Source organism: Marmota monax, unplaced genomic scaffold (genome assembly GCF_021218885.2).
Source record: "Marmota monax isolate L192 unplaced genomic scaffold, Marmota_monax_Labrador192_F-V1.1 WCK01_AAM20220418_F8-fsc00086, whole genome shotgun sequence".
In the NCBI taxonomy this organism is placed as follows: Eukaryota; Metazoa; Chordata; class Mammalia; order Rodentia; family Sciuridae; genus Marmota; species Marmota monax.
Window position 1 is genome coordinate 4,365,554 of NW_026693086.1, and position 14,020 is coordinate 4,379,573.

Below are 14,020 nucleotides of genomic sequence, written 5' to 3' on the forward strand. Positions count from 1 at the left end.
TCCTTGGAAAGAGAGCGAGGTGCTGGAATTCACCCACGAGGGGAGGTTCCATGGAACATTCTATCCCCAAAAGGGCAAAGGGGTAGGGTTACAAAGGAACAGGGGAGTGTAGCTCAACTCCAGCGGGTGATGGGTGAGGCCTACGCCTGGGGCCACGCCTTGTTATCTGGAGGGGTGACACTGCCCGGCCAGACTGGAGGCAGCAGTGTTGGGAACCTCGTGGTCAGGGCTTCAAGGCCTGGGCCTCCAGGGTGGCTCCCGACACTTAAGAAAAAATAGCTGAAGAAGGAGAAGTCCCCTGTGTGAGCCTGTGACAGCGGCTAGGCCTGCTCTGGTGGTGCAGATGGGCAGTGGGCGGACCCCTGGGCCCCTTCCTGAGTGACCTCAGTGTGGTTAGCGCTCAGCGGTTCTTTCCTTCTGAAGTGCCCTTCTAGCCCAAGCATGGCCCCCGGGCCCCCTTCTTTATGGCCCCTGCTGGCCCTGCCACTCAGCTCGCAGCCACTGCACCGTGGTTTCTGCAGACACTGCGCACAGCTGGGAGACAGGGCTTTCTCGGAGGGGTGGGTGGTGCTGGGTGGAGGGACGGCTGGGGGGTGGGCGGGGGGGATGGCACATGGAAGGCTGGCTGGGAGGAGGGTAGTGACAAACTGATGTGTCTCCATTTTTGAGAAACCAGCCTCTACCTCAGAGCAAAGCCTGTCCAAGGAAGGGGGTGTGACCCTTGTCCTTGGAAAAACCCACAGAGCACTCCTAGGCACATACCCACCCTGCTGAGTTGTTTGTCTACAAATAACAGGAGAAATCTGTGGTGCCAGGTGTCCCTGACTCAGTCAGGCTAAGCGAGGACCCATAGCAACTGCCTAGCAACCACCAATCAGCAAGAGACAGGGAAATACCTGGGACGCCCGATGACCCCCCAGTAGTTTCTGGTGGTTGATAACGTGTTGGGAAACCATGTAGTTCAGCACGTACACCCCTCGTGGCCTAAACCAGTCAGTTCAAAGAATCCCCCTCTGTACTAACCAATCACCCCTACCCAACTTGTTCCCGCCAGTGAATGTGCTCATCAATGTTAAGAGTTGTTGTTTGACTTTCCCGCGGTGTGGAATGATTTGCTGTGTGATGTTGTGACCATACAGTATCCCCCCAAAACCTATACAATCTCACTGGACAAAGGACCAGGACTCACTCCCTGGGACGGCTGCATCGGGAATGGTTGTGAGTCCAGGCTCGAGCTTGCAATAAAGACTCTTGTGTGATTGCATCGGATTCGGCTCCTGGAGGTCTATTGGGGTCCCACGAATCTGGCATAACATCTGGGGGCTCATCTGGGATCCCCCAGACCCCAGGACCTCCTAACTGGAGCTAACACCGGTGAGTCTTGTTATTCGTGTGTCTGTTGTCTGCTTTGTTCTCACCACGGCCCGTAGAATCTGTATTCTGGGCTGGCAACTGGCCTTGCCATAGGGTCGCCAGCGGGGGCTCCTGGGAGATGTCCCAGACCCCAATCTGAGGGGGATACTCCCTCAATCTTTTCGTCTAAGGGAATCTGTGTGTGTCTTTTTGTCTGTGTCTCTGTTAAGTGTGAGGGCATTGTTTTACTTTGGACAGATGCAGTGTCCCAAGTTCCGCTCTGCCTGCGATGTGTGGAGGTAACTTTAGCTAAATTTTAGCCTGAAAATGTCCCTGGTATGCTTCTCCTGTAAGGGACCCAAAGTCAATAGAACCGCCAGCGTTTCTGTTCTCACCTCTTACACCCCTTTGAGCTGTGTTTTAAAGAACTTTGATAAGCTTTAGCCCCCTTTGTTAAATGGGATTAGGGAAGCAACGTTTTCTTTCTTCCCCTGGTTGGCTTGAGTGCACCCACTGCAGAGGGAAATGCCTGCTGGGGGTCTAAGAACTGAGTATCTCCCTTTTTCTTTTTCTCAAAACCCTGTCCTCATTATTAAATTGGCATTAATTGGCTTCGAGGACAGGAACTGAACTTTCAGTTACAAATTTTGATACCCCAGGGGGGACTCTAGAGGAGCCCCGACTCCACTTTCTTGGGAAGCCTAAAAATGGACTTTTTGAGAGCTGTCTACTGGAAAGTCAGGAGATACGGAGCGTGCCTGGTGCCTGGGTCAGACGGAACCAGAGGAGCTGATCCTGTAAGTAAAGGAGGGACTGAGGGACTCCCAGCAGCTGCTGAAGCCCTTTTGCTTCGGGGAACTCCCTCCTTCCTTCCCTGCGCTGTGAGGATTGCTCCACCTCTGTCTGCTTAAAAAAAGGGGGGGGGGGAGAGGGACACTGAATGCAGTAAAGTCGCCACACCCAGACCCTTGAGATTTTACACTTCTGGTTGCCCCTCTGTGAGAACATCCGGTCCACTCACAGGGACATCTGTGGTGCCACTGGTGTAGGAGTCATAATTAAATGGGAGTTGGAAACTTGGGGAGATTTTTCTCTCATCTGCCCTGTTTTAAAGTTTCCTGTCTGTCGGCCATAGTCTGGAGCTCCTTTCTGTCTGTCTGTCCTGTGTCTTTGTTTCTGGCCCTATAAGACATGGGCAATGATGTGTTGATGTTATAGACTATTTCCTGGGGATGATTTTGGCTGAATGTGTCTAAAAGATATTTTATTGTGACAATCTGGTATCTGAATGGGTTTTTGAAGCATTGAACAATCTTGCAGTTAAAAGTTGGGTTTAGGTAATTGTTTAGTTTATGATTTCAGATGATTCATGCCAGAGAACTTAAATACTTAGGATGGGAAACTAAAGAACTCTACTTCCAAGTTGGCAGGTAACTTCCCAATCATTCAGTTTTCTCACCAATTTTTGAATTGGGTAGCCTGGGAAGATGTCACTGGGTGTACCAGCACATTATTAATTTGGGCAAGGATAGTAAATTGCAGCAGTCCGGCTGCAGCAAAATAACTGGGGGGTGACGAACAACTTGTGTACGTTGATACAGCAGGAGTGGGAGCCGTTTATTGTAGGACAGGAGCAGTATTTATACATTCCACACAGCTTATCTAATTAGCATAAACTAGATACATCAGTCAACCAATAAGGAATCTCCACACTTAATGGCTCGCTGGCGTTACTTCACAAACCACTCCCTCTGGCATTTTGCCAGGCACCATCCAGACTTGTTTACGAACGCTAACATTCCCCGGGCAAAATGCCAGGTGTTATTTTGACTTGTTTACAGACTCTAACAGTAAATCATGGTATGGTATCTGTTCCCCTCAGTGTGTAGGATTTAGGAAAGGAATGTGTTGGATTGGGACGTTGGTCTGGCTGATTGGAATGACATTGAATAGCAACAGTCTTGGAATTTCTAAAGCTTAATTTTGGATATAGATGGTAGTTTGTGGTTCTCTTTTGGATTTTTTTTCAGGTGATTTAATGTAACTTAATATTACTTTAGGAAGTTCAGAACAAAGGAAGTGGTTTAATGATCCTGAAGGGATTTCCTCTGATGGTAGCTTTTATATTATCAAGTAAGATCCTGTTTTCAGTTGTGTGTGAGCAAGTTTTTCTAGTGTAAGAAATTTTTTCCTTTGGCAAAACAAGATGCAAATGTACGAAATTTTGTGAATTGTATCTTAAACTTGCATCATAATTTTCAACATCCAAACCTGAAAATTATGACTAAAGGTTAAAATGCCTTAGGCCTGAGGTTTCTGCTCAGAATAGCAGTTTTCCCTGTTCCTTCCAGACCTCAGCCAGGACTTAAGTTGAAATGCAAATGGGAGAAGCCTGCAAGCTCAGTAGGAGACTGATCTGAGGCTCAAGAAAAAATAAAAAAAAGAGTAAAGGTGTCTTTTTACCCCAACTCAAACTAGACTAAACCAAGAAGTAAATTGTATGCTATTTACTAATTTCTGGCCGGTCATTTTTTCTAGGACTCTTGCTTTTTCTTAGATTCTGTATTTTTTTTGAACTCATGATTTTGATCCTATAGACCTAGGTTAATGTTTTTCTGATCAGTTATATTTTTGATCAACTGTGGAGATTTTAAACATTGCAATGGAAATTTCACCCAAGTAAAGCTACAAGGCCTTTACTATTGAGTTATGTGTGCACACTTGTGTTATGTGTTGTATGTCTGTATGTGCATATGCCCATATATCATGCACATGATACGAAAATTGGCAGATATATGAGGAACGCTCATAAAAATTTTTAAAAAGGATCCAAATATCTTTGATTCACGTGATTTAAATGGTTCAATTTAAATTGGGTAAACAGATGAAAATAATGACGTCTTTAAAATTAAGCTTACAAGTTTTTCTAGGTGTTCAAAAAAAAACTAATAAAATGTTGATGTCTATGAAATGTCTGATATGCTTTGGTTCTAGGACTTTTCTTCAACAAGGAAGAAATGGCTAACACTGTTCAATACACTTTTGATAAAATAAGTAAAGTAGATTTGACATGGGATTACTCATTTATTAGTACTTTTGTTGGATATCTGATTGATTTACAAGGTTAAAATGCTAAATGTTAAATAATCCATTGAGCACTCTTAACTCCTTGAATTGCATTGGGTAACATTATTGATGTTTTCGTAAGTTAGTAAATGAAGAAAAAAGGTATAAAGTTGCTTTGTCATCCCTGATACTTAGACGTTGTGTTTTCATGAAATGGTAAACAGATGTGATTCTGTATACAAGGGTTTATAGAAGATTTCATCATACAAAGGCTCAAAAGTTTAAACTGTTCCAATTAAGAGTATTATAAGTAAAATCAAGTATTTCTTTTTATTAAAATGAAATAATCTGCCTAAATTCAGAAATTTACGAGGATTGTTTCAGAATGTGAACAGAAAAGGAGGTTAACAGATGGAAAGGAGAAATTAGAAGGTTCTAGGTATGGAAATCATACTTAATAGAAGAGAAAAAATTTCCTGGATAAGAAAGTCTTTATGTGATGAAGTAAATAAGAGAGTTTAAGTAAGTTATAAAGAAGGTCTGTGTAAGTTTGTCTTTACAATCAGTCATATGTTAAAAGGACAAAGATTCCTTAAAACATTAGTTTACCATAACATTGTTATTTATTAAGTTTTGTTTCTTGTTCCTAGAGCAAGTAATCTTAAAGGAATTAAACAGCTGGTTAAACAAGAACTGTTATTTTAGAGAATTGTGCTATGTTATGTCTTTAAGTTAAACTTGGTTAATATAAAAACATCAATGTAATTGTGGTGCTATTAATGTGTTCATATCTTCCAGGTGTACAAGTCTGTAAGGCAGAAACTTTAAAAAGGCATTATATCAAGCTGGTGATCTAAAGTTGTATGGAAATTTTAGGCTTAAAAGAAAAACATGTTGGAGATTTATTTATATCATTTGATGCTCTGTAACTGGACCTATTATAAAAAAGATATGTAAAGTTCCATGTTACTTTTTACACTAAGGTATAATTTAAATGTATTTTTAAGTTAACGAGAGCCTAATCTGTGTAAAGGTTAATATTGTAAAACACAAAAGTACTTTGCTACTTTTCTACAAAAGGTTAAAATCTTTCAGCCTTTCTTTAATTCATGTTTTAGATGTGATATCATATTGTGTTAGCTAATGTTCATGTGAACTTGAACAACAATTTATGTAAGCTTTCTAAAATGATGTTTAAAAAGCAAAGATCAGCTTCAGAATTACAGCACTTAAGATTTATGAGGAGGGCTGGGGATGTGGCTCAAGCGGTAGCGCGCTCGCCTGGCATGCGTGGGGCCCGGGTTCGATCCTCAGCACCACATACAAACAAAGATGTTGTGTCCGCCCATAACTAAAAAAAAATAGATATTAAAAAAATTCTCTCTCTCTCTCTCTCCCTCTCTCACTTTCCCTTTAAAAAAAAAAAGAGATTTATGAGGAGTCCCGCCTTACCTGAGATAAGGCTCTGTGTCCCATCTCACTACATGTGAGAATGACTATGAAAGAAGTAGGCCAGATTTCAGTACATTTAAAGTTGTGTCCAAAAGTTGGTTTTTGTTAAAATTACTAGGATCTCAAACAGGGGATATGATGTATAACTCTGACAAAGTTCAAGGTAGCTATTATATGAACTAAATATGTTTTACTCGTGTTAATTTTATTTTCTAGTTTCCTTATAAACGGTCTAAAGATTGCCTGTTAATGTTTTGCAGAGGCACTGATTTAAGAACACACAACCTGGGTTGATTTAAGATAATGAGTTATCACCTACAGGATAGAGAGACAGACATTAAAGCCCAGTACTCTTAATATAAGGCTGTTGAAATTTATTTGCTGGATGTTTAAGATGAAGATTTAATATTAAAGTTAAATTAAAAGGGCCAAGAAAACAATATTTGGGTCTTGCCCTCTGAGTCAGTCTGAATCCAGGGAACAGGGGACTTCTCTAAAGAGCTTTGCAACTCTGGGCCACATAACCTCCCGATCAGGGAGATTAATGAGACCACTGGAGAACAGAAAGCCAATCAGTGCACTTGCTATGAATAGGAGGGTCATCAGAGAAGGGAGAAATCCCTGATGCTTCTTCCAAGGGGAGCCACATGGTCAAGCAAGGCCTGGATCCATCCTAGCGCAACTGGCACTAGCGGAACTGAGAAGCTGCTGTAAAGTTCCCCCAGGACTCCCAGGGAAACTCAGCTGTTAACAATAGATAGAAACAAAAGTCAGTTTGACTGCTTCATCTTAAACACCTAGCAAAGACAGTTAAAGCCAAAACACAGCTATTCCTGGGCACTTTAAATAATAATAATAGTTAAATGTAACTTAAGGTAAACACCTTGTGTTGGCCCCCAAGAATAAGTAAGACTGGAGGCTACAGAAGAGATTTTAGGCAGGAATGCCTGATAACTATCGAGAGGAACAGCCAAAGTAGTTTTTAGTTTAAGGCCTACAGATATTCCTAACCTACACAGGTAGGATTAGTGTTTGCTAGTATGAGTATCCAGCCCTGAGTAACAGAATTAAAGGTTTCTCTATTAGACACAGAGGTCATACTAGTAAAAGGATTTTGCAAAATCAGATGACATTAACTTATTAAGCTGTATCTTAAGGGGAAGGACATCTGTAACACTAAAAGTTAAATGTTATGTTTACAGTCCTGATAACTGGGGATGGTAAAGCCTGGTGAGGGAACTTCTGTACAGTGACATTTCCAGCTGCTGCAACATTTATTCAGTACTCATGTTTTTTGTTTCTCATAGAAGCGCCCATCCCCAGATGACTTTACAACCTGTTCTTCCCCAACCAAACTTCAAACCGAACTGACTACTAAAAGGGAACTCATGTCCCCCACGTCGTCGAGCCCCCTCACGTTTGACACCTCCTCTCAGCTCTGAAGCAGCCAGAACAAGCCGTCGCCCCTTCTCCTTACATCAATAAGGAGTTCCTAAAATTAGAGGGGGGGAAATGAAGCCAGAAATAGATAGACAGTGTAGATAGGTAAATCGAGTCAGGAGGCCAATTTTGAGTGAGTCTGGGAAGTTGAGGACTGTCCCCTGAGGGTTACTATCTACTCTAAAATTACCCTAGTGTCAATCTTAGTAGGACCACTCATGAACAAGCTAGTGGCTTCTGTCAAGGACAGAGTAAACACAGTTCAGATGATGGTTCTGCGTACCCACTATCAAGCCCTAGACCCAGAAGGAGAATCCTACTAAGATGTAGGGCCTGCCCAAATAGACCCCCAACTGAGGGGACCATGATTGGTCCCCAAGTTTCCAGACAAAGGGGGAATGAGAAATTGATGTGGCTCCATTTTTGAAAATAAATAAATAACAGCAGCTTCTACCTCAAGGCCTGTCCTAAGGAAGGGGGTGTGACCCTTGTCCTGGGAAAAACCCACAGAGCACTCCTAGGCACATACCCACCCTGCTGAGTTGTTTGTCTGCAAATAACAGGAGAGGTCTGTGGCGCCAGGTGTCCCTGACTCAGTTAGGCTACGTGTGGACCTATAGTAACCCCTAGCAACCTCCAATCAGCATGAGACAGGGAAAATACCTGGGATGCCAGGTGACCCCCCAGTAGTTTATGGTGGTTGATAACATGATGGGAAACCATGTAGTTTAGCACATACACCCTCGTGGCCTAAACCAATCAGTTCAAAGGAATACCCCTCTTGGAACACCCCTACCCAACTTGTTCCTGCCAGTGAATGTGCTAATCAATGTTAAGAGCTGTTGTTGGATTTTCCCGCAGTATGGAATGATTTGCTGTGTGATGTTGTGAAGCATAGAGTATCCCCCCAAAACCTATAAAATCTCGCTGAACTCACTCCCTGGGACTCACTCCCTGGGACCGCTGTGCCAGAAACGGTTGTGAGTCCAGGCTCGAGCTTGCAATAAAGACTCTTGTGTGATTGCATTGGATTCGGCTCCTGGAGGTCTATTGGGCATTACAGTAGGACATGCAGATGGGTAAGCAGGTGGGTGGGTAGACAGGTCGGGGAGAAGGGAGTGACTGGAGTGTCCAGCCGTGCCCACCACGCCCGTCTCTGCTCCCTGAATCTCCATCTTGCTTCCCCAAACCTGAGTCCAAATTGGCCTTTGTCCAGGACGCACTGGGAAGGAGATGCGGTGCCGAAGGTGCTGTGTGGCACGCCCAGGCTCCTCAGTGTCCCCGGCTCTCCTTCAGGCAGATAGAAAACTCGGTCCCTGGGACCTGAGTGTCAACTAGTGTTTTATGTCACGGCTGAAACATACCTGTTTCCTGCCACCACGGGCTGCTTTCCAAACAGTGAGCATTCGTAGCGTTTTCTGCTTGTAAAGCAGATCACGTTCATTTTCCTGCCCAATCTCCTTAAAAAATCCCACAGAACATTCTCTTTTTATACTAGAGTAAAAATGAAAACTAGGAGACCAAGGATTGGCGCGCAGGGTTCCCCTGGAGTCCAGTCCTCCTGCTCCTCGTCCCTCACTGAAGCAGGGCCTGGAGTGACACAGGCCCTGGGCCTGCAGAGGAGAATGGACACAGGGATGGAAGTTAGGCCAGGTCAGATCAGAGGCCAGTGTGGTCTCCCCAAGGGGCTGGCCTTGGAGACATCCTGGACATCCTGGAGGATGTCCCACCCATCGGACACGGCCTCTACTCACCACCTCAGACTGTGCTATGAAGGAGGCAAGTTGCTAGAACTTTTCACTTTTTTCAAGAGAAGATAGAAATCTAATATTTTTTAATGTGTAAAATCTGAATGTTTAAATAGTGCAACTAATAATTTAAATGTCAGGATAAGAGATCTTCAAGCTGGACACGCTGGCCCACGCCTGTAATCCCAGAAGCTCGGGAGGCTGAGGCAGGAGGATCATGAGTTCAAAGCCAGCCTCAACAACTTAGCGAAGCGCTAAGCAACTCAGTGAGACCCTGTCTCTAAAAAAAAAAAAAAAAAAAAAAAAGGCTGGGGATGGGGCATAGTGGTGAAGGACCCTTGGGTTCAATCCTCAGTACCAAAAAAAAAGAACTTCAAGGGACGGAATCCCTCCCACTGCCCTGTGAAGGGACAGCTTGGGCAGGGAGGGGCAGGGCCCAGGGGCCTTCCTGTGCCTGGGAAGTTCTTCCTGAGTCCACAGCTGAAAGCAGGGAGCCCCTCGGGGACCAACAATTGTTCAGGAAACACATAAAACCAGACACGTTTGACTTCACTTTAATTAAAAAATAAATAAACTCATGCCGGGGGACTTGTTTCTAAATGAGCAAAGAGGTTGAAAGAAAAAAATCAAAGCCAAATCCTAGGGGGCCTCCTTTCTATCCTGCAATCACCGGCCATGGCAGGCTGGGGGCTGGGGGCAAGGTGCCCGCTGGGCCTGCGGGGTCCACTCCAGCCCCAAGCTGGTAAGTCCAGTCCTGGGGAGGGGACCCGGCCTGGCTGGAGCCGCGAGGACTGCGAGGTCTGCGGCCGAGGCGGCGAGGGCCGTGGTGGGCGGCGGCGGAGCCCTAGAGGGAGGCCCAGCGGTTCCAGTTGGCCTCCCGGGGGAACACGCGGCCCAGGCGGATGGTGCAGTCCAGCGTGGGCTCGTAGAAGGCCGTGGTGTGCTCGTCGGGCGCCTCCACCTCCTCCACCACGGGCCTGGAGAAGAGCGCGGCGGCCCTGGGCTTCCTCAGCAGGCGCTTGCGGATGCAGCCAAGGGACTCCAGGCCCTGGGGACGAGCAGAAGGAGGTCGCAGCCTGGCCCCACCCAAGAGTTTGGCCCTTCAGCCTGTGTGGGGCACGTCCTCCCTCCGCAGGGGCAGCGGCAGTGGGAGGCCGAGGCCGGGCAGGGGGCGGGGCCACCAGCAGACAGGCCTCCTGGACAGTGGCATCCACAGCACTGCCATGGACAGCCCCTCCCCCTGGCCTGTCGGAGCTGGACAGTCCACTAGTTTCACACGGAACTTGGAGCTCCCTCTGGGGGAGGGGCAGGAGCAGGGCAGCCACCTGGCCAGTCCGGGCGCGCTGCCCTCTGGAAGCAGGGGCTGAGGGCTCCTAGGGAGGTCCGTGGTGGCCCCAGGGGAGCTGTGGGGGGCGCAGGATGGGCCAAGGGGCCTGGGGCAGGGTGGGGCCTGAGACTGAGGAGGAGCGGCCCGCACCTGCAGCAGCTCGAGCACGGCCACGGGCTGCAGCACGCCCTGGTAGTGCTGCAGCAGGCAGCTCTCGGGCGCGCCCGGGCGGCTCATGACGTGGTACAGCACGGCCTCCATCATGCCCTTGCACACGGCGGTGTTCAGGCGGCCGTCCACGCCGCGCCACGGGCGGCCCACGAAGCAGATGTTCTCGCAGTTCCTGAGGGGGAAGCGAGGGACAGCCCGGTCACAGGTCACCGACTGCAGGGAGATGGCGCCTGCCCAGGTCATGAGGTTGGGACTGTCCACCTTTTGCTCTCTGGCTTTCCCCTCCCTCTTGCCTAGAGGAGGCCCAGATCTCTGGTCAAGGGGGGACCTGCTGGCTGCAGCCGTCACTAAGGTCACAATGAGCCCTGGCCTGTGTCACTCCACGCTGGCAGGAGGGACCTGGGTCTCCCAGCTCCACCAGGCAGTGGGGCTGCCCAGGACTCTGCAGCACTGCCTTGGAGCAGAGGCCTCTGCCCCCACCCGGGCCCTGACGGCAACAGGCCAAGAGTGGCCAGGCCCCTCCAGCTGCCCCTGGCTCTGGAGCCTTGGTGGGGCCGGGGAAGGTGGCGTCTGAGCCCTGGGAGCTGGGACACGGGAACACGGCCCTACCGCGCCGGGCAAGGTGCCTTTCAGGAGGCCTCTGGGAGCCTGGGTGTGGGCTCGGGGCTGCTCTCAGGCTTGAGGTGCAGCCTTCCTGGCCGAGTGTGCGAGGGCGAGGCTACCTCCCGGTTCAGGGCACAGTGGTCCTGGGACAGAAGGTGCAAATCCCTGAGACAGGGTTGCCCTGGGCTGGGGGATGGGCCCTGGTTCATGTGGTCAGCCAAGGGCTGTGTGACCTTGGGCATGGGCAGCACCTTTCTGGGCTCATTTCTTATCTGTAAAGTAGTGACGAGGACACCTGTGGCTGTGAGGAGGCCCCAGGGTCGCTCATGTGGAAGTGCCTGGCTTGTGCTTCTCAAAGAGCACCATGGGCATTCTGGAAGGAGGTGGACACAGCACCACGATGCCTGGCACTTCCGCCCTCACCCTCCTGCCTGTCCAGGTCACCAGAGCCGAAATCTAGCACCGCAGGCCATGCTCACCACTGACACCATGCCACCTGCTTGGTTTGTCCCCAAGGACAAACTCTGCCCTACTGGCCTCCCCCACCCAGGGCCGGGGAGGGAACCACTCACGCACCTTTCCCGAGGCGCCTGGGAGAGGCTGCTGGCCGTGGAGCTCTCTGAGAGCCCTGGGGGGAGATGGGGTGGGGGGAGGGTTAAAGAGCAGGAGCCCACGGCTGCCCCCCCAGGTGCCGTGCCCCAGCAGCCACGGCACTCTGGGGGTGCGCAGTGCACACCAGGAGGGAGGGGGCGAGGCCAGCAGACCCAGCACAAACCCGAGGCCCCAGGGGCGGGGGCAGCAGACACCTCCACCCCCTCAGGAGCCAGCCAGGCCCAGCCAGAGCGCAGCTCAGGGCTCCAGGGAGCAGCCACCCTGGAGCAGGACCCACCCCAGGCTGGAGCTGAGAAAGGGCGAGGCCGGGGCTGGGGCCAATCAAGCTGGAGGACTGAGGACGGCGGGGCCGAGCCGGTACCTCTGGAGTCTTCAGAGCCCCCTGGGAGCTGGGCCTGACAGCTCGGCTGCTCTTGGCCTGGGACGCTGGGGCCACCGACATTTTCCTGGTCCTCCTGCCCAGGCCCCCCGGCAGCTGTGTCTTCAGGAGCTGGGGGCAAAGCCAGGGCCTGGCCTTCTGCCCCTTCCTCTGCCCTGGACCTGGGGCTGGCGGCCAGACGCACGTCCTGGAGCCTGGGCCTCTTTGCCGGGGACTTCAGGGGACCCTCGGTGTCTGTGTCGCTGCCCTGACTGGCCCAGCGGGCTCGCCTCTTGGTGCCCTGGGGGCTGCAAGAGGGCGCGGCCAGCTCCTCCTGGGCACTGTCCTCGCTGGCGGGTCCCTCTGGGGCTCGGGCCTGATCGTCCTCGCGGGCCTGGGCCTCCTCTTCTGAGTGTCTCAGCCGCACGGAGTGCAGGAGCCAGGGCCCGGCCAAGGCCCTGGCCACCAGGCGGACGGTGTTGCCGCCCACCTCCAGCACCTGGCGCTGCTCCAGGAGGTCCTGGGGAGGGAGCCGGGTGTCTGTGCGGGAGCAGGACAGGCCTGGCGGGCGGGTGTGCTGCCCCGGCTGGAGCCCCGGCTGCGGGGCGGGCAGCCCGTTCCTTGGAAGGGCCCCGGAGCAGCGGCTCCTCATTAAAGCCAAGGCGTAACCGCCCGGGAGCCCAGCCACACCCCAGGGCTGAGGGGGCTTCCCGGACCTCCAGGCTGGCGGGCTGTCCCAGGGAATCAGCGCCACGCAGTCCCACAAGCTCTCCCAGAGAAGCAGCCGTCCCTCCCGTGAAGGGACAAGAGCCCGCTCAGGCCAACACAGCCCGCTCCCGCGTGCTGGCTCCATCGAGCGGGTGCGTGGGGCCACCAACGCTCTTCTTATTATACGAAGACCCCACAAACTCAGGCTGCTGGGCTTCGTGACAGCCCAAGCCTGGACTCGGGCTCGAGTCAGACCACGTGCGCCTGCGACGGGCAGTGGGCACTCACCATCAGGGGGAGTGCAGGGCACTGGGGATAGGGAGCCGCCTCACCTTGCCCTTTGACGGTTGTGGGACCTAGCACTTGTGCTCTGCCACCAGGGCCTTGGGAGCTGAGTCCCCTCTGGGTCTTCGGAGCCTTGGGCACAGCCCCTGCTTCCACTCTGCCCCAGGAAGGCTGGGGCAGCCCCGACCATCCTCCGGGCCTTGCCACCCCTGGAGGCCACAAGGCCTCGCCCCACACCAACACCACAGTGGGGTCCTCACGGCTCCGCTGGCCTCGGCCCATACCCTGCAGCTGACCGAGCACAGGGGACATGCTAGTCCAAGGGGCCCCTTGGTTGTGGCATCTTTTGGTTCAAGGGTCACTGAGTCCAGGCAGGTAGGGGAGAGTGTAGCAGGCGGGGAGTGCTGGGGCCACTAGGGCTGGGGTGGGGACACGGCTCCAGGGAGGGCAGGGCTGCCAGGCTCAGGGGCTCTCACAACGTGTCCTGATTTTTAAACGTCGATGACTAATTTCAACTAAAAACAAGAAGCAAAGACACCTGCGGGGCGCACCTGGGCCCGCCCGGCTCACCTGGATGTAGTCCGCCAAGGTCCTGGTGCGCAGCCCTGCCGTCCTCTCCAGGGCCGAGTACTGTCTACTCAGCTTCTCCTTGTCCACCCCAAAGCAGCCGGTGGCGGCCACGGCCTGCTGGAGCTCCAGGGCGGCGGCCAGGTCTTCAGGGCTGTACCTAGACAGCTGCGCCTGGCGGGCGAAGGCCTCCCAGCCGCAGGCGCGCCCCAGGGGCTCGATGAGCCTGGTGAAGGTGTCGGGGAGGCAGGAGGTCCCCACGGTCAGCCCCTCCAGGGAAGCAGCTGTGAAGCCTGAGAGGAGGACTGGGGTCAGCCCGCGGGAGCCCTG

The 14,020-nt window shown here is 51.4% G+C and overlaps 1 protein-coding gene across 2 annotated transcripts in view; it reads right to left on the minus strand.

The window, feature by feature from the left end:
- Positions 1 to 9,597: 9,597 nt before the first annotated feature.
- Positions 9,598 to 14,020, minus strand: part of Gtf3c1 (general transcription factor IIIC subunit 1) — a 64,104-nt gene continuing 59,681 nt past the window's right edge. For both annotated transcript variants that reach the window (XM_046454566.2, XM_046454565.2), the window contains exons 33-37: positions 13,694 to 13,983; positions 12,134 to 12,650; positions 11,737 to 11,788; positions 10,537 to 10,729; positions 9,598 to 10,107 (exon numbers count right to left, since the gene is read on the minus strand). In XM_046454566.2, coding sequence (XP_046310522.1) covers positions 9,904 to 10,107; positions 10,537 to 10,729; positions 11,737 to 11,788; positions 12,134 to 12,650; positions 13,694 to 13,983 — 1,256 coding nt within the window. In that variant the 3' untranslated portion in view covers positions 9,598 to 9,903. The remainder of the gene's footprint in view (positions 10,108 to 10,536; positions 10,730 to 11,736; positions 11,789 to 12,133; positions 12,651 to 13,693; positions 13,984 to 14,020) is intronic.